The sequence below is a fragment of the Salmo salar genome, chromosome ssa25, assembly GCF_905237065.1.
Source record: "Salmo salar chromosome ssa25, Ssal_v3.1, whole genome shotgun sequence".
NCBI classification, from domain to species: domain Eukaryota; kingdom Metazoa; phylum Chordata; class Actinopteri; order Salmoniformes; family Salmonidae; genus Salmo; species Salmo salar.
In genome coordinates this window covers 48,226,392-48,246,763 of record NC_059466.1, presented here as the reverse complement: position 1 = coordinate 48,246,763, position 20,372 = coordinate 48,226,392, and the positions used below count along the sequence as shown (strand labels likewise).

Sequence of the window (20,372 nt, the reverse complement as noted above, 5' to 3'; positions counted from 1 at the left end):
TCAAACCAACTACATCCACCGTCTCAAACGTCTGGGCCAGCCCTTCACCCTCAGGGTTCTACTGTGGAATGAGGAAGGTGGGAATTGGAAAGGAGGTAGACTACATGTAGAGAGACAACACCTCACCTGATTGGTCGAATTAAAATTCACTCACGTGATTAATCGTAGGAAAAAGCCCTGCCCACAACATACCCAGTGTGTGTTACAGCTTTGCAACCTGGTCATTTATAACTACTGTCGTGACGTTGTATTAGTTAATGTGACGACTGTTGCTCATCGAATGATTAGCGGTTTATAATTGCGTGATTAAATGAATCAAGCAATTATTAACTCATTTACCTGGGGCACCATGGGAAAAATTAGTTTTATTGAGTTTCTATTTCCCAAATTAACTCAAAGAATATCAGAATATCGATTTTACAACAGTCGCTAATTAATCAATTTCCTCTACAGTCTCATTCTGAACGTCGCATAATCCGGGAATCTGCACGGACCCGGGTCCCACCAATGACTTCGCACCACACCAATCTTAGTTGATTATTTATTTACTAGAAAGCTAAAATGATGTTAAAAGATACACATACACAAAAACACAGTCTAGGCTATTGATTAGGCGCGTGTTACCCAAAATGGGGATTTAAAAGAGAGAGAAAAAGACAAAGTACACGAGAGAAATATACATTTGGGTGCATTTGTCAGCTATGCTTATTTTAACCCTAGCCTTGCCCCGAACTGCCGCTCTTATGGGTCAGAATATAATGATGTAATTACGTGTTGGAGGTCTCAGATGGGAAGCTCCGCGCGGGTCGTTTAGGCTTCTCAATGACGCACTTCTCCGGCGCAACTCTCTGGTTGTCCTCATGATGTCAGTGTCCTTTTTGGCTTAGTGGTCTGATTCCTCGCCCTTGCTCTGAAAGGGGTCTTCTGAGGACAGACAGCTCTGTAGCTCAGAGCTCACAGCGTAGGAATGAAATAGTGTAGATACCACGATTCAATGGAGAGTGGAGGCTAGGTGGTTCGGCTTGAATTCACCCGCTTAGTCACAGCTACTCATCCATAGCTTGGGTAGAAAAATATTTATTTTTCTTCAACCTTGTGTTGCGTTTTGGGGTTTGTTGACTTTTTAGACCTCCTTGTAGCTTGGGTCACTTCATTCATTCTTAACCCCCATTTCTTATACCCTCGGGTCAGAAGTGGGCGTTACCGCCTTTAGGGCAATTCTCTGGGCGTACCAAGTTAAGAGGCAAGGTCTAGATTTTACTCAAATCCAATTTTAGACAACTAACTTCACATTTTATCTTTACCAAAACATTCTCTTTGATTTGGACATTTTCCACTCAACGTACAATGTATAAACATCAGGCATATACTGGGAAAACTCTTAAAGTTACAATGTTTTCGTAATAACATCATCTATTAACCTTTAATAACAACACAAAAATTACATACATTTTCATATTCCATCTATCGTCATGAACACCATTGTGGTTGACGGAAACCATTGTTCCAAAGTCCCTTTATTGCATGTTTAATGTTCTGAGGCTGGTTTTCCATAGTGAGAGGACAAAGGAATTTTGTCTGTGGCCTAAGATTTATCATGGGCGTGAGGGGTCATAAAACCCCCACGTCTTCAGACCCCTAGATCTCTCCTCCTCTGTTGGGGGTTGAGAGATAATCTGTAGGGTTGTGGTCTCCTTTAACCTGACCTGATCAGGACAGTCATGACACTACAAACCATTTCGGCGCATGTTAGACGTTACATTTGTGTCAAAACTTCTTTCATATCAAAGTGCTCAGTGAAGTAGTAAGCAAGGTTATCGGTTGAATTGTAAAGTAAGATAAGCATTTCTAATGTTCTTGTTCCTGTTGAGGTCCTGACAGGTTAGGGACATGAATGACATGAATGACATTCTAAAGAGACATACGGATGGTGTACTTTGTTTTAAAAGGTGCTTTTTGGTATGAATCATCTGAGGCCACTTACAACCAACTTAAAAATGTGTGATATTTCCACTCCATCTCACCTTACCTCAGCTTTCACTTTCAGTATGTATAAGTGCATGTGGGGGTATGGAGGGGGAAAGGAGGGTGGGGGGTTGTAAATGTGGTTTGTATAAAGAGGAGAAACCTGCAGACTCTAATCATCTAGATCTCTGCCAGTCCACCACCATGTACCTGTACCTCCTCATCCTCCTCCAACTCCTTTCCTCTACTGGTGAGTTGATCTATTCTATACATTATATATCTACGAAGAACCAGCTGGTAAAGAAGGTACAGCTGATTATTCTCTATAAATAATCACTTGGTAGCAGACAGTAAACATTTACATTACATTTTAGTAGACGCTCTTATCCAGAGCGATTTACAGTAGAGTGCAAACATTTTATTACATTTTTTTTAAATACTGGCCCCCCATGGAAATCGAACCCACAACCCTGGTGTTGCAAGCGCCATGCTCTACCAACTGAGCTACAGTGGGACGGTATAGCAGATTATTCTCTATAAATAATCACTAGGTAGCAGACAGTAAAGAAGGTACAGCAGATTATTCTCTATAAATAATCACTAGGTAGCAGACAGTAAAGAAGGTACAGCAGATTATTCTCTATAAATAATCACTAGGTAATAGACAGTAAAGAAGGTATAGCAGATTATTCTCTATAAATAATCACTAGGTAATAGACAGTAAAGAAGGTATAGCAGATTATTCTATATAAATAATCACTTGATAGCAGACAGTAAAGAAGGTATAGCAGATTATTCTCTATAAATAATCACTAGGTAATAGACAGTAAAGAAGGTATAGCAGATTATTCTCTATAAATAATCACTAGGTAGCAGACAGTAAAGAAGGTATAGCAGATTATTCTCTATAAATAATCACTTGGTAATAGACAGTAAAGAAGGTATAGCAGATTATTCTCTATAAATAATCACTAGGTAATAGACAGTAAAGAAGGTAGCTAATTGTTAACCTAATTGAACACAAATTATGTTGTTTTTTTGCTCCTTGTATGTCCCAGAAGACATAGTTATTAACATGATATCCTCTTTCCCCCTTCTTCCAAGGAGCCTCTGAGAGTGGCATTGTGGGTGGTAAGATAGCTAAGCCCCACTCTAGGCCCTATATGGTCTCTCTGCAACACAGAGGACACCATGTTTGTGGAGGAATGCTCATCCGGGAGGACTTTGTCCTGACTTCAGCACACTGCTTAAGGAAGTGAGTCTTTCTTTGTCGTAAACAACAAATGAATCCAGATGCGATTTGTTTTGTAGCATCTTGTTAAGTCTCTTGAGGACTTCTTCTATTTCATTCTATGTTTTGCGACCCTTTTTGATTTTCTGTTAGTGCTTATCCTTTAATGGTGGTGCTTGGAGCCCATGACTTAAAGAAGTGGAAGAAGAGTTTTCAAAAGATTCAGGTGTCACATTATCATCGGCATCCCTTACATGAGAATGCAACGCAGATCACTTATGACATCATGCTACTGAAGGTAATCTTCAAGTCACCCCTAATGTCTCATTTCTACAGTATATTAATGTACTTATTTCATATCAACTTTAAATGAATGCAGGGCCTTATAAGAAATGCATTCAATTGATACAGATTATCTTCACTGACATGAATGTTTATACAGTTTTATTCAAGGTTTATTCTGAATTATACAAATAGAATATAATAACTTTATCTCATTTTATTTATTTTCCTCTTACAGTTAAAGACCACAGCTCGTCTAACCGAGTATGTGACGGTCATTGGACTCCCAAAGGAGGATGAACATATCCCAGCATCCCCCAAATGCTCTGTTGCTGGTTGGGGTAAGACTAACTCAAACAACAAACAGGGTTCTGGCGTTTTGATGGAAGTGGCAGTGACGTTGGAGGATAACTCTGAATGCAAGAGCGTGTGGCAGAAATACTTTGACATAAAACAAATGATGTGCACTCGTACTACCGGAGGGAAAGGATTTTGTCAGGTAACTAAATTGAATTTGGATCAAATGATTATAGTAATAGTAGAGGACAACCAGTACAGATTTTAGTTGATCAGATAAGCAGTGTTTATTTCTGTGTATCATTACTGTACTGGAACACTAAAATAGCCTTTGAAGTGTTCGCTTATTCTCCTTTGACAATCACACTTCTGTATCTCTTTTCTCTAATTTCTGTTGTTCTGTGTTCCAGGGAGATTCAGGGGGACCTCTTATTTGTAACAACAAAGCACAGGGTATCGTTGCTTTTAATTATCCTGAGAGATGTGATGATTCCCAATATCCTCATGTGTACATGAAAATCCCTTTCTTTATGCCCTGGATTAAAGAGGTGTTGCATGGATATGGTGCCAACATGTCTTTAAACAAGCAGGAATAAAGGACCAGGAAGTACATTGATGCTAGTGTACTAACATAATGGTATCCATTCCTGCATAAATACACTGTTCATCAAGCCCTGGATAAAGGACAAGTTTCTGATAGAGCTAAACCTTTACCCTTTCACAGTTGTTAGAGGGAGAAAGAGAGAAAGAGAGAAAGAGAGAAAGAGAGAAAGACAGACAGACAGACAGACAGACAGACAGACAGACAGACAGACAGACAGACAGACAGACAGACAGACAGACAGACAGACAGACAGACAGACAGACAGACAGACAGACAGACAGACAGACAGACAGACAGACAGACAGACAGACAGACAGACAGACAGACAGACAGACAGACAGACTGTGTGTGTGTGTGTGTGTGTGTGTGTGTGTGTGTGTGTTTGTGTGTGTGTAGGCTTAGTGCAGTGTCGTAGTGCAGGCTTTTGAAGGGTATTGTGGCTTTTACTAATTCAACAATATGTGATGATCCTAAGTACCCCTGTGTTTACATTAACAATTATTTGTTCATCCTGGATTGAAGAGGTGATTAGTGGATATTGACAAAATGTCACAAAACACAGTTCTATAACGCTTTAATAGATATATTTTAACACGTTGTGTACTAATATAAATGAATCTATTTCTGCCTAGTACACTTTGTCTGTTGTATACCTTAAAAAAAACAGGAAATACATGTCTCAGCAGATTTTATTTTGTTTACATTAGAAAATGTATTATTCAGATCGGCGTAGCTATCCAGTGTTGGCGTGCCCCCAAATGACTGCTTTTCACTGCAGTTAGAACGTTTATTAAAATCAAACTTTTTCTAATGATAAATCTTTACTGTGTCATCTTTTACATGTTGAAAGGATATCATATTTGGTAATTCTTTACAATAAGGTTACATTATTTGTCATAAAGTAATTTAAGTGATTAGAGGTAATTAGACATTTTGGCAATATTTTGTCAACGTATTTCTAAAGTTAATAATCGACTCATCATTACTGGATTAGATATAATCAACAAATTATAACATTATTATAAATCATTTGTCTATCAAATCAATCTTTATTTAAAATTGCAATACACTTTACAGTAAAAAAATCTAAAAGTAGGTCAAAGGAAAACACGCTGGAAGAATTAAGGGACTAAGTCAAAAGGAAAATCAAACAGAATTCATTAGACTGTGGCTTTAAGGCCAGGCACCACCCTCATAAGGTAATGTTTCCCCCCTTAATCATATAACAATCAACGTTTACCAGTTGAATTTATGTTACTTTTTAATAATACTATGGATCAAAATATCAACCTATCTCATTATTGAGAAGGGCTTCAGCTGGCCTTCAGCTGGCCAAGAACAGCCTGAGGTGCCTGTGCCTTCAGCTGGCCTTCAGCTGGCCTTTAGCTGGCCAAGTACAGCCTGTGGGGCCTGGCCTCCAGCTGGCCTTCAGCTGGCCAAGTACAGCCTGTGGTGCCTGGCCTTCAGCTGCCCTCAGCTGGCCATCAGCTGGCCAAGAACATCCTGTGGTGCCTGGCCATCAGCCTGCCCTCAGCTGGCCAAGCACAGCCTGTGGTGCCTGGCCATCAGCCTGCCCTCAGCTGACCAAGCACAGCCTGTGGTGCCTGGCCATCAGCCTGCCCTCAGCTGACCAAGCACAGCCTGTGGTGCCTGGCCATCAGCCTGCCCTCAGCTGACCAAGCACAGCCTGTGGTGCCTGGCCATCAGCCTGCCCTCAGCTGACCAAGCACAGCCTGTGGTGCCTGGCCATCAGCCTGCCAATTGCAGCTTATTTGTTTCTATTACAAAGTACAGTATGCATTTGGGCTGTTGCCCCTTTAAAGTAACTGTCCAGTGGAAATCGTGCATATTCTGTTACCTCATACCGAAATACTGTTGCTGACTCATCCAATACTCGTAATTGTGGCCAAAGCATAAATTGGAGAATATATATTTTTTTTAAACAACGTCAAACTTTGTATCTCAAACAGACAGTTTTAAAATGTACGCTATTTCCTCATAGAGAATGATGCCATCCTGCATCATTGGCTAAGCTGGCCAATCAGTGGTCTACTTGCGTGAATATTTACAATGACCGGTATACACTCACACCCTTCTGTTTCTGTACAGACCAGCATCATTCCAACACAGAAAACACACCTAATTACTTTATTTTTTTTAAGGAAAATATTTCCCTCACATTTTTATAAATAATTGATCACATTTTATAGAAATCTGGAAACACTGGACAGTTACTTTACGAGTTCTGATGCGTAGTCTAAAGCTTTGGCACTGGCAATAAGACCGCCCCCAATCGCAGTGCCAACGCCAGGAACAAAGGAACAAATAGTCCCAACTCCATCCAACATTTTGGAGACATTATTTTGAGGAGTTGGATTATCGTTACTTTGAATGCTGTTTTTGTTTTTCTCCATGTATTCTCCTATTTCCTTAAAGCCTTTATCCGTTAGGTCCTTCAGCTCCTGAAATGTAATAATGAAAACAAATGAACAAGTAGAAAACTTAGATTTTAAGGGAAAATGTGTGTGCCTGCTTCAACCATCTAAAACAAAATCTATGATTGTAGTAGTTTTAAAATAATAATATTTTAAGTCTGAACATTTAAATGTTTTTGGTGTTTCTATCGTAATCCTCGTTAGGATCGGACCCTTTTTTCCCCAAATTTTCGCCTAAAATGACATACCCAAATCTAACTGCCTGTAGCTCAGGACCTGAAGCAAGGATATGCATATTCTTGGTACCATTTGAAAGGAAACACTTTGAAGTTTGTGGAAATGTGAAAGGAATGTAGTAGAATATAACACAATAGATCTGGTAGAAGATAATACAAAGGAAAAACAACCGTTATTTTGTATTTTGAATAAGTTAAAAGAGCCGTACAATTTGAAACGCTATATCTAAATGTGTTATGGTTGTTGTCCTGCTGGAAAACCCATAACCTTCAAACAGAGACCCATTTTTTGTTTGACAGTGGATTGAACATTGCCCTCCAAAACACCTTAATAATCTACTGATTTCAAAATGTCTTGCAGACCTTCAAGGCTCCCATACAAGAGGCAATAAAGCAACCCCAGAGCATTATCAAACCTCTCCCATGTTTGTAGTGAGGGTGTTCTATTCCTTGAATGTTTCATTTGGTCATCAGTTAGTATCGTTCTGATCGGTATTGCCAAGGAACTCTAATTTTGTTTAAGACTACCTGTCTACGGTCTGAGCTGCTACAGGGCCATAGCTAACACAGTCATATTAATACTACCTGTCTAAGGTCTGAGCTGCAACAGGGCCATAGCTAACACAGTCATATTAATACTACCTGTCTAAGGTCTGAGCTGCAACAGGGCCATAGCTAACACAGTCATATTAATACTACCTGTCTACGGTCTGAGCTGCAACAGGGCCATAGCTAACACAGTCATATTAATACTACCTGTCTAAGGTCTGAGCTGCAACAGGGCCATAGCTAACACAGTCATATTAATACTACCTGTCTAAGCTCTGAGCTGCTACAGGGCCATAGCTAACACAGTCATATTAATACTACCTGTCTACGGTCTGAGCTGCAACAGGGCCATAGCTAACACAGTCATATTAATACTACCTGTCTACGGTCTGAGCTGCTACAGGGCCATAGCTAACACAGTCATATTAATACTACCTGTCTAAGCTCTGAGCTGCAACAGGGCCATAGCTAACACAGTCATATTAATACTACCTGTCTACGGTCTGAGCTGCAACAGGGCCATAGCTAACACAGTCATATTAATACTACCTGTCTACGGTCTGAGCTGCAACAGGGCCATAGCTAACACAGTCATATTAATACTACCTGTCTACGGTCTGAGCTGCAACAGGGCCATAGCTAACACAGTCATATTAATACTACCTGTCTAAGGTCTGAGCTGCTACAGGGCCATAGCTAACACAGTCATATTAATACTACCTGTCTAAGCTCTGAGCTGCTACAGGGCCATAGCTAACACAGTCATTAATACTACCTGTCTACGGTCTGAGCTGCAACAGGGCCATAGCTAACACAGTCATATTAATACTACCTGTCTAAGCTCTGAGCTGCTACATGGCCATAGCTAACACAGTCATTTTAAGGGCCACTAAAAGGTTAATTGGTCCACAGAACATTTTCCAAGGATTAAAGCTTGTTTTAGGTGGGTTTTTTGCTAAGTTCAATGAGGCTTTCTTGTGTGTCCTTCAGTAGTGAGGTCATCCAAAGTTTACCAACCAAATGAAGCAAATCAAATAAAAGAACATCCTCACTATAATTCAATCAGATCAAAGTTTATTGGTTGCGTACACAGATTAGCTCATTTTAAAGCAGCTGCAGCAAAATGTTTATGTTTCTAGCTCAAACGGCGCACTCTAACAGTACAATATCGATGATACACAAATACAATTAAAAAAATTAAAACAAGAAATATCAGAACGAGCAATGTCAGAGTCCAGAATCTATACTGAACAAAAATATAAATGCAACATGGAACAATTTCTAAGATTTTATTGAGTTATAGTTCATATAAGGAAATCAGTCAATTGAATTAAATGCATTAGGCCCTAATCTATGGAATATGGATATGCATATGTTGACAGATATCTTTAAAAAAAATATGGGCGTGAATCAGAAAACCAGTCAGTATCTGCTGTGACCACCAATTGCCTCAGGCGACACATTTCCTTCGCATAGTGAACTGGCAGGAACTGGAACACACTGTCATACACGTCGATACAGAGCATCCCAAAAATGATCAATGGGTGACGTCAATGGGTGGCATGTCTGTCAGGCCATGGAAGAACTGGGACATTTTCCTGGAATTGTGTACAAATCCTTTCGACATGGGGCCATGCATGAGGTGATGGCGGTGGATGAATCAATTGTGTTCGTTGTCCATAGCTTGGGCGGCAGGTAGCCTAGTGGTTAGAGCGTTGGGCCAGTAACCAAAAGTTTGCAGGATTGAATCCCCGAGCTGATCTGTCATTCTGCCCCTGAGCAAGGCAGTTAACCCACTGTTCCCTGGGTGCCATGGATGTCGATTAAGGCAGCCTCCCACACCTCTCTGATTCAGAGGGGTTGGGTTAAATGTGGAAGACACATTTTAGTTGAAGGCATTCAGTTGTACAACTGACTTTGTATCCCCCTTTCCCATAATCGATCACAATCATGGGGCATGGGGCTCGCCCACACATCATATCTGCGGTTGTGAAACTGTTTGGACGTACCTCCAAATTCTCTAAAACAATGTTAAAGGTAGCTTATGGTAGAGAAATTAACATTAAATTCTCTGGCAACAGCTCTGGTTGACATTCTTGCAGTCAGCAGGCCAAATGCAGACTCCCTCAAAACTTGAAACATCTGTGGCATTGTGTTAAATGACAAAATTGCACATTTTAGAGTGGCCTTTTATTGTCCCCAGCACAAGGTTCACCTGTGTAATGATAATGCTGTTTAATCAGCTTCTTGATAACCCATCCACCTGACAGGTGTGGCATATCTTGGCAAAGGAGAAATGCTCACTAACTGGGATGTAATAAAAATATATTTTATTTCAGCTCATGAAACATGGGACCAACACTTTACATGTTGCATATATATATATATATATATATATATATATATATATAGTGTGTGTGTGTGTGTGTGTGTGTGTGTGTGTGTGTGTGTGTGTGTGTAAATGTGTGGTGTGTATAGACAGTAAATAAATAGAAAAGATGTGTACAGCAGTAATTATATAAAAAGCTATGTCGAGAATACAGTATATACTGTACATATCAAGTAGGTAAAACAATACTTAAACATTGTTAACGTGTTGTATCTTCTTCACCACGGTGTCGATGTGGTGGGAACATTTCAGGAATTTGAAACTTTAGACCGTCTCCACTGCAGCCCTGTTGATGTAGATGGCGATGTGCTCTCGCTGGTGACCACAATCAGCTCATTTGTTTTATTGACATTGAGGAAGAGCTTATTTTCCTGGCACCACTTTGCCAGGGCTCTAACCTCCTCCCTGCAGGCTGTCTCATTGTTGTTGGCAATCAGGCCTACCACTGTCGTGTCATCAGCAAACTTGATGATTGAGTTGGAGTCATGCCTAGCCCGCAGTCACACCCCGGGTGGCCCCGTGTTAAGGATCATCGTGGCGGAGGTGTTGTTGGCTACCCTCACCACCTGTCATGAAGTCTAGGACCCAGTTGCACAGGGTAGGATTCAGTGCCAGGGCCCTGAGCTGATGATCTTGGAGGGCACTATGGTGTTGAAAGCCGAGCTGTAGTCGATGAACAGAATTCTCGCATAGGTAAACCTTTTGTCCAGATGGGATAGAACGGTGTGCAGTGCAATAGCGATTGTGTCATCCGTGGATCTGTTGGGGTGGTATGCAAGTGGGTTGAGGGGGTCAGGTAATGTAGAGGTGATGTGATCCTTGTCTCGCATCGCAAAGCACGTAATGATGACAGAGTGAGTACAACGGGGCAATAATCAGTTAGTTCCATTTACCTTAGCTTGCTTGGGTACAGGAACAATGGTGAACATCTTATAGCATGTGCGGACAACAGACTGGGATTGGAAGATATGTCCATAAATACAACAGCCAGCTGGTCTGTGCATGCTCTGAGGACGCGGTTTGGGATTCCGTCCGGTCCGGCAGTGTTGCGAGGGTCAACAAGCTTAATAGACTTACTCATGTCGGCCATTGAGACAGGGAGCCCAAAGTCCTCATGAGCTGTGGGGGACAACGTCAGCAACTCAGTCAGCGGCTCTGCCTCTTTGATCGGGAAGCAACCCAGACCCGGGAACATATCCCAGTCTACCTGATCAAAACAGTCCTTTGGCGTAGATTCCAAATTGTCCTTCCTGTTTGACTTTCTGCCTATAGGTGGGAAACAGCAGGATGGAGGCGTGATCTGATTTGCCAAAGGGAGAGCCTTGTAGCTGTCTCGGGTCAAGGGTCAAGCAATGTTTCGTTTGCATTACCAGAAGCACTTTCCTCAGATTCCGTATGTTAAAGTCACCAGCGACAAATGTGGCCTCAGAAAATGCAGTATCCAGTTTGTTCAAAGCCCCGTACAGATCCTTGGGTATCAACGTGGTGTCAGCTTGAGGGGGAATATACATGGCTGTAACAATAACTGCTGAAAATTATCTTGGGAGGTAATGGGGTCAGCATTTGATAGTGAGGCATTCCAGATTCTGTGAACAAAAGGTCTTAACTTGTTATGATAGGGGGCAGTATTTTCACGGCCGGATAAAAAACGTACCCGATTTAATCTGGTTATTACTCCTGCCCAGAAACTAGAATATGCATATAATTAGTAGCTTTGGATAGAAAACACTCCAAAGTTTCTAAAACTGTTTGAATGGTGTCTGTGAGTATAACAGAACTCAAATGGCAGGCCAAAACCTGAGAAGATTCTGTACAGGAAGTACCCTGTCTGACCATTTCTTGGCCTTCTTTGTCATCTCTATCGAAAATAGAGGATCTCTGCTGTAACGTGACACTTTCTAAGGCTCCCATAGGCTCTCAGAAGGCGCCAGAACGGAGAATGATGACTCTGCAGTCCCTGGCTGAAAAACAGTAGCGCATTTGGATAGTGGTTGATCTGAGAACAATGAAACGGGTGCACGCGTGCACATGAAGAGTGCATTTTACATTTTCAGTCTTTGAACGAAAACGACGTCTCCCGGTCGGAATATTATTGCTATTTTACGAGAAAAATCACATAAACATTTATTTTAAACAGCATTTGACATGCTTCGAAGTACGGTAATGGAATATTTTGCATTTTTTTGTCACGATATGCGCCGGCACGTCACCCTTCGGATAGTGTCTTGAACGCAAGAACAAAACGCTGCTACTTGGATATAACTATGGATTATTTGGAACCAAAACAACATTGGGTGTAAACTAGAAGTCCTGGGAGTGCATTCTGACGAAGAACAGCAAAGGTAATCCAATTTTTCTTATAGTAAATCTGAGTTTGGTGAGTGCCGAACTTGGTGGGTGTCAAAATAGCTAGCCATGATGGCCGGGCTATCTACTCAGAATATTGCAAAATGTGCTTTCACCGAAAAGCTATTTTAAAATCTGACACCGCAATTGCATAAAGGAGTTCTGTATCTATAATTCTTAAAATAATTGTTATGTTTTTTGTGAACGATAATCGTGAGTAATTTAGTAAATTCACCGGAGGTTTGCGGTGGGTATGCTAGTTCTGAACGTCACATGCTAATGTAAAAAGCTGGTTTTTGATATAAATATGAACTTGATTGAACAAAACATGCATGTATTGTATAACATAATGTCCTAGGAGTGTCATCTGATGAAGATCATCAAAGGTTAGTGCTGCATTTAGCTGTGGTTTTGGTTTTTGTGACATTATATGCTAGCTTGAAAAATGGGTGTGTGATTATTTCTGGCTGGGTACTCTCCTGACATAATCTAATGTTTTGCTTTCGTGGTAAAGCCTTTTTGAAATCGGACAATGTGGTTAGATAAAGGAGAGTCTTGTCTTTAAAATGGTGTAAAATAGTCATATGTTTGAAAAATTTAAATTTTGGGATTTCTGAGGTGTTTGTAATTCGCGCCACACCCTATCATTGGATATTGGAGCGGTGTTCCGCTAGCGGAACATCTAGATGTAAGAGGTTAATTTCCTGGATGTTGCCACAATCACACCATGAGTTATTAATCATGAAACTTAACCCTCGGTCTTTGTTTTTCATGGAGAGTTATTTTGTCCTGTCTGCGCAATGGACGGAGAACCCCGCTGGCTAAATGGACATAATATCCGGAGAAAGCCATGATTCCGTGAAACAGAGTATGTTACAGTCCCTGTTGTCTCTCTGAAAGGAGAACCTCACCATGAGCTCGTCTACCATATTGTCCAGAGACTTAACATTGGCAAGTAATACATTGGGAAGCAGTGGACGGTTTGCCTTCCTTCTGACGAGAACACCACCTCTCTTTCCTCTCCTCCGGAGGTGTCATTTTGGTTGAACACCCAGGATGGATGGCGCTCCCTCAGGAAGTCCAAACAAAGGATCCGGTCCAGAGAAGTCTAATTTGTGGTGAGTGATCTAATGTTCAATAGTTATTGTCGGTTGTAGAAAATTATACCAGAAACGTACGACAAAATGTTTTACAATATTGCAAAGTTGGCTAGAAACTAGAAACAGGGCAACTGTGTCTGTTGGCACCATCTTGAATCAGATCAAGGATGGAGAGGTTTGATAATACTTTGGGGTTGCTTTGCTGCCTTTGGTACTGGGGGTATTGAACATGTGCAAGACATAATTAAATCAGCAGATAATCAGGGTTTTTTGAGTGCAATACGTCCAAAAACTGGGTCTCTGTTGAAGGTTGTGGTTCTTCCAGCAGGACAACAACCCAAACACACATCAAAGAGCACCCAGGAATGGTTCAAGAATAAACACTGGAGTGACCAGCAATGAGTCTATATCTGAATCTCTTCACAAACCTATGGCAAGATCTGAAAGCAGCAGTTGGTGGAAGGCTACACTCAAACATTGAAGAATTGAGCAGTTTGTTGCTAACGAATTTGTCAGCAACTTGTAAATAATTATCTTGTAACGTGTTCATTTTCCTGTTATAATGAATACAAGTTGGCTGCAGTCAATACGTTGTCATAATTTGCAGTCATTATTTGAACTGGCTAGCTAAGAAGATGGTATGGTAAAGGTTTTTGTCTAGATAAGAAAACATCTCCCTCTCCTTCCTTCCATACCTTAAGTCTGGCCTCCAGCACTTGTTTATATTCCTGTTTGGTGATCTCTCGATCTTTCTCAATCTTTTCCATCAGCTGTTGCTGAATCTGAATCTGCTCTTCTGCCACTCTCCGAGCCTGTTCTGCTGCCTCCTTCTTCACCCTCTCCACTGTATAGAGAGAGAGAGAAAGAGAGAGAGCAAGAGAGAGATATAGAGTTGGTCAATGGATCTCAGGCATTGTCCCACTCAGCAGAAGCAATTGAAACCCCCCCCATCTTCCTCTTTCAGCATTGCACTATATACGTTTTTTAAATTGTTTTTATTAGTATTATTTCTTTAAACAGGGAAGTCACACTGAGACCAAGGTCTCTTTTACAGGATCTCCAATATTAGCCATCCCTGAGCCCGGGTCCGGCAGCCATATGCCTGTACGTCAACAATGTAGTAAGGTATGATGGGAGTTTATGGGAGAGGGCTTCATAAACAAAGTGCAATGCATCGATCTACAAGACCTCAAAGAGGGACAGTCTACTTTTTGATACAAAATGCAGAGATGTGTGCTGAACCTATCGCCCTTATTATTAAAACGTAGTGCTCTATGGTAAACTGTGTATAAGGACTTCAATACAGTGGAAGCTGCATTCATATAGATCAGGGGTTGGGCAATTCCAGTCCTCGAGGCCCTGATTAGTGTCACAGTTTTGCCCCAGGCTCCAGCTAACACACCTGACTCCAATAATCACCTAATCATGATCTTCAGTTTAGTATGCAATTAGTTTAAATCAGCTGTGTTTGCTAGGGATGGAGGGAAAAGTGTAACACCAATCAGGCCCTGGAGGACTGGAATTGCTCACCCCTGGTCTAGATCATACTGCCATAGTTGATTGTGGAATAAATGTTGATTGAATGATTTATTTCTGATATTTAATGAAAGGCATGATCTGTTCCTGTACACGAAGCCTATTTGAATTCTCAATTTCTTAACTAACTCGTCAACATGTTTTGTGTAGGAAAGCCTGTCGTCAATCCAGATGCCCAGATATGATCAATGAGTGCACAAATCATCAGAATGTTTTTTAATGTGATTTACCTGCATTAAACAGCTTCAATTCAACAAAGGCTTTCTGCCAGGCTGTAAAGGTAGATTGAAGCTCAAAAAGATATTGGCCTATACACAAGGAACCCTTGAGAAGACTCATGAGACCCTACGCTTACTGGTAAAAAGCATATGAGGGGTTACTTTTGAAGCTGTCCTGGCAGAGCAAAATTCAGTTGGTGGTACAATAACCGAAAAAGACTAACCTGTAGCCCCCGCACATTGACTTGGTACCGGTACCCCTTGTATAAAGCTACCTACATGTACAAATTACCTCAGCTAACCTGTACCCCAGCACATTTACCTGGTACCAGTACCCCTTGTATATAGCCTCCATATTGTCTCTTTACTGTATATGGCCTCCATGTTGTCTCTTTACTGTATCTAGCCTCCATTTGTCTCTTTATAGCCTCCATGTTGTCTCTTTACTGTATACAGCCTCCTTGTTGTCTCTTTACTGTATATAGTCTCCATGATGTCTCTTTACTGTATATAGTCTCCATGATGTCTCTTTACTGTATATAGTCTCCATGTTGTCTCTTTACTGAATATGGCCTCCATGTTGTCTCTTTACTGTATATAGCCTCCATGTTGTCTCTTTACTGTATACAGCCTCCTTGTTGTCTCTTTACTGTATATAGTCTCCATGTTGTCTCTTTACTGTATATGGCCTCCATGATGTCTCTTTACTATATCTAGCCTCCATTTGTCTCTTTACTATATATAGCCTCCATGTTGTCTCTTTACTGTATATAGCCTCCATGTTGTCTCTTTATTGTATATAGCCTCCATGTTGTCTCTTTACTGTATATAGCGAACTACATGTACTGTACATCAACTCCTGTGTATTTCTTTACATCTTAAGCAAGGCGTCTAGCATACCACCAGCAGAAAATTGCTAAAGTGAAAACAAAGATTCACTCGAGGTTGATTGATCTTCCATTGAGCCAACTGAAGGCTGTCTGGGGGAAGAGCAGTCAGCTGACTGACCAGGGCCAGTTATACCACCATTTCTTTCAAATTAAAATTCTTCTGCGATAAAATGCTGATTTAAAAGCAGCACGTATCTTGATTTAGTCTGAAACTACTTGCTTAGGCAGGAAAGGAGAGGAATCCACAGGCTTTAGTGCATTAAAGGTCATGAACAGTCAAAATCAAGTTTTTAATGAAATGTGATGATATTTGGATGAAACCAGATCAAAGTATGATGACCAAAGTCTGAAAAATGACTGTTGCTTCTACATTGATAAAGTTTGATCATTAAGTTACTGATCCCCTCTCCCGTGTCAAACACTTGGTTTCAGGAGGCAGGATTATTCAAGGGATAGGGAGACATCACCCTAACTCTCTCATTTTAATACACCAATGGTAACATGATATTCTCTTACCTAATTTAAATAAGTATGACCTACTACCCAACGTCAGAGAAGGAGTGTTATTAGAGGTGGCGTGGTTTATATAGCTTGATAGCTACTCAACCGGTGCCAAAACTTGACTGTAGGGTGTCAGCCAATATAATAAAAAGTTTACCCTATTCATCTATGGAAAATATCCTTATATGTTTCCCCTTTCGTCTGTGTCTGGTGTTAGCTAGTTACTGGTTAGCTAGGTCTTCACCTGTCTGGTGTTAGCTAGTTACTGACTAGCTAGGTCTTCATCTGTGTCTGGTGTTAGCTAGTTACTGGCTAGCTAGGTCTTCATTTGTGTTAGCTAGTTACTGGCTAGGTAGCTCTTCATCTGTGTTAGCTAGTTACTGGCTAGCTAGGTCTTCATCTGTCTGGTGTTAGCTAGTTACTGACTAGCTAGGTCTTCATCTGTGTCTGGTGTTAGTTAGTTACTGGCTAGCTAGGTCTTCATCTGTGTCTGGTGTTAGCTAGTTACTGGCAAGCTAGGTCTTCATCTGTGTCTGGTGTTAGTTAGTTACTGTCTAGCTAGGTCTTCATCTGTCTGGTGTTAGCTAGTTACTGGCTAGCTAGATCTTCATCTGTGTCTGGTGTTAGCTAGTTACTGGCTAGCTAGGTCTTCATCTGTGTCTGGTGTTAGCTAGTTACTGGCTAGCTAGGTCTTCATCTGTGTCTGGTGTTAGCTAGTTACTGGCTAGCTAGGTCTTCATCTGTGTCTGGTGTTAGCTAGTTACTGGCTAGCTAGGTCTTCATCTGTCTGGTGTTAGCTAGTTACTGGCTAGCTAGGTCTTCATCTGTGTTAGCTAGTTACTGGCTAGCTAGGTCTTCATCTGTGTCTGGTGTTAGCTAGTTACTGGCTCGCTAGGTCTTCATCTGTGTCTGGTGTTAGCTAGTTACTGGCTAGCTAGGTCTTCATCTGTGTTAGCTAGTTACTGGCTAGCTAGGTCTTCATCTGTGTTAGCTAGTTACTGGCTAGCTAGGTCTTCATCTGTGTGGTATTAGCTAGTTACTGGTTAGCTAGGTCTTCATCTGTGTTTGTTATTAGTTACTGGCTAGCTAGGTCTTCATCTGTGTGGTATTAGCTAGTTACTGGCTAGCTAGGTCTTCAACTGAGTCTGGTGTTAGCTAGTTACTGGCTAGCTAGGTCTTCATCTGTGTCTGGTGTTAGCTAGTTACTGGCTCGCTAGGTCTTCATCTGTGTCTGGTGTTAGCTAGTTACTGGCTCGCTAGGTCTTCATCTGTGTCTGGTGTTAGCTAGTTACTGGCTAGCTAGGTCTTCAACTGAGTCTGGTGTTAGCTAGGTCTTCATCTGTGTTAGCTAGTTACTGGCTAGCTAGGTCTTCATCTGTGTCTGGTGTTAGCTAGTTACTGGCTAGCTAGGTCTTCATCTGTGTTAGCTAGTTACTGGCTAGCTAGGTCTTCATCTGTGTCTGGTGTTAGCTAGTTACTGACTAGCTAGGTCTTCATCTGTGTCTGGTGTTAGCTAGTTACTGGCTAGCTAGGTCTTCATCTGTCTGGTGTTAGCTAGTTACTGGCTAGCTAGGTCTTCATCTGTGTCTGGTGTTAGCTAGTTACTGGCTCGCTAGGTCTTCATCTGTGTCTGGTGTTAGCTAGTTACTGGCTCGCTAGGTCTTCATCTGTGTCTGGTGTTAGCTAGTTACTGGCTAGCTAGGTCTTCAACTGAGTCTGGTGTTAGCTAGTTACTGGCTAGCTAGGTCTTCATCTGTGTTAGCTAGTTACTGGCTAGCTAGGTCTTCATCTGTGTCTGGTGTTAGCTAGTTACTGGCTAGCTAGGTCTTCATCTGTGTTAGCTAGTTACTGGCTAGCTAGGTCTTCATCTGTGTCTGGTGTTAGCTAGTTACTGGCTAGCTAGGTCTTCATCTGTGTGGTATTAGCTAGTTACTGGTTAGCTAGGTCTTCATCTGTGTTTGTTATTAGTTACTGGCTAGCTAGGTCTTCATCTGTGTGGTATTAGCTAGTTACTGGCTAGCTAGGTCTTCAACTGAGTCTGGTGTTAGCTAGTTACTGGCTAGCTAGGTCTTCATCTGTGTCTGGTGTTAGCTAGTTACTGGCTCGCTAGGTCTTCATCTGTGTCTGGTGTTAGCTAGTTACTGGCTCGCTAGGTCTTCATCTGTGTCTGGTGTTAGCTAGTTACTGGCTAGCTAGGTCTTCAACTGAGTCTGGTGTTAGCTAGGTCTTCATCTGTGTTAGCTAGTTACTGGCTAGCTAGGTCTTCATCTGTGTCTGGTGTTAGCTAGTTACTGGCTAGCTAGGTCTTCATCTGTGTTAGCTAGTTACTGGCTAGCTAGGTCTTCATCTGTGTCTGGTGTTAGCTAGTTACTGACTAGCTAGGTCTTCATCTGTGTCTGGTGTTAGCTAGTTACTGGCTAGCTAGGTCTTCATCTGTCTGGTGTTAGCTAGTTACTGGCTAGCTAGGTCTTCATCTGTGTCTGGTGTTAGCTAGTTACTGGCTCGCTAGGTCTTCATCTGTGTCTGGTGTTAGCTAGTTACTGGCTCGCTAGGTCTTCATCTGTGTCTGGTGTTAGCTAGTTACTGGCTAGCTAGGTCTTCTACTGAGTCTGGTGTTAGCTAGTTACTGGCTAGCTAGGTCTTCATCTGTGTTAGCTAGTTACTGGCTAGCTAGGTCTTCATCTGAGTCTGGTGTTAGCTAGTTACTGGCTAGCTAGGTCTTCATCTGTGTTAGCTAGTTAATGGCTAGCTAGGTCTTCATCTGTGTCTGGTGTTAGCTAGTTACTGACTAGCTAGGTCTTCATCTGTGTCTGGTGTTAGCTAGTTACTGGCTAGCTAGGTCTTCATCTGTCTGGTGTTAGCTAGTTACTGGCTAGCTAGGTCTTCATCTGTCTGGTGTTAGCTAGTTACTGACTAGCTAGGTCTTCATCTGTCTGGTGTTAGCTAGTTACTGACTAGCTAGGTCTTCATCTGTGTCTGGTGTTAGCTAGTTACTGGCTAGCTAGGTCTTCATCTGTCTGGTGTTAGCTAGTTACTGGCTAGCTAGGTCTTCATCTGTCTGGTGTTAGCTAGTTACTGGCTAGCTTGGTCGTCATCTGTCTGGTGTTAGCTAGTTACTGGCTAGCTTGGTCTTCATCGGTCTGGTGTTAGCTAGTTACTGGCTAGCTTGGTCTTCATCTGTGTCTGGTGTTAGCTAGTTACTGGCTCGCTAGGTCTTCATCTGTGTCTGGTGTTAGCTAGTTACTGGCTCGCTAGGTCTTCATCTGTGTCTGGTGTAAGCTACTTACTGGCTAGCTAGGTCTTCAACTGAGTCTGGTGTTAGCTAGGTCTTCATCTGTGTTAGCTAGTTACTGGCTAGCTAGGTCTTCATCTGTGTCTGGTGTTAGCTAGTTACTGGCTAGCTAGGTCTTCATCTGTGTTAGCTAGTTACTGGCTAGCTAGGTCTTCATCTGTGTCTGGTGTTAGCTAGTTACTGACTAGCTAGGTCTTCATCTGTCTGGTGTTAGCTAGTTACTGGCTAGCTAGGTCTTCATCTGTGTCTGGTGTTAGCTAGTTACTGGCTCGCTAGGTCTTCATCTGTGTCTGGTGTTAGCTAGTTACTGGCTCGCTAGGTCTTCATCTGTGTCTGGTGTTAGCTAGTTACTGGCTAGCTAGGTCTTCATCTGTGTTAGCTAGTTACTGGCTAGCTAGGTCTTCAACTGAGTCTGGTGTTAGCTAGTTACTGGCTAGCTAGGTCTTCATGTGTCTGTGTTAGCTAGTTTCTGGCTAGCTAGGTCTTCATCTGTGTCTGGTG

General features: G+C 41.7%; 2 protein-coding genes across 3 annotated transcripts in view; one reads left to right on the top strand and one right to left on the bottom strand.

Annotated features, from left to right (window-relative positions):
- Positions 1 to 1,874: 1,874 nt before the first annotated feature.
- Positions 1,875 to 5,197, top strand: LOC106586879 (mast cell protease 1A). 2 transcript variants are annotated; one of them, XM_045707394.1, is made up of 5 exons: positions 1,875 to 2,025; positions 3,172 to 3,220; positions 3,350 to 3,494; positions 3,717 to 3,977; positions 4,186 to 5,197. In XM_045707394.1, the coding sequence occupies exons 1-5, from the start codon at positions 1,962 to 1,964 to the stop codon at positions 4,369 to 4,371; spliced, it is 705 nt and encodes a 234-aa protein (XP_045563350.1). In that variant the 5' UTR covers positions 1,875 to 1,961; the 3' UTR covers positions 4,372 to 5,197. The 2 variants fall into 2 exon arrangements, with proteins under 2 accessions (XP_045563350.1, XP_045563349.1); XM_045707393.1 differs by lacking the exon at positions 1,875 to 2,025 and adding an exon at positions 2,155 to 2,215 and having other exon boundaries at positions 3,073 to 3,220.
- The window catches only part of LOC106586886 (rab-like protein 3), a 45,237-nt gene continuing 29,915 nt past the window's right edge, over positions 5,051 to 20,372 (bottom strand). The window contains 2 exon segments of the mRNA XM_045707447.1: positions 5,051 to 6,841; positions 14,130 to 14,278. The gene's annotated coding sequence lies outside the window, so the exon portion shown is untranslated.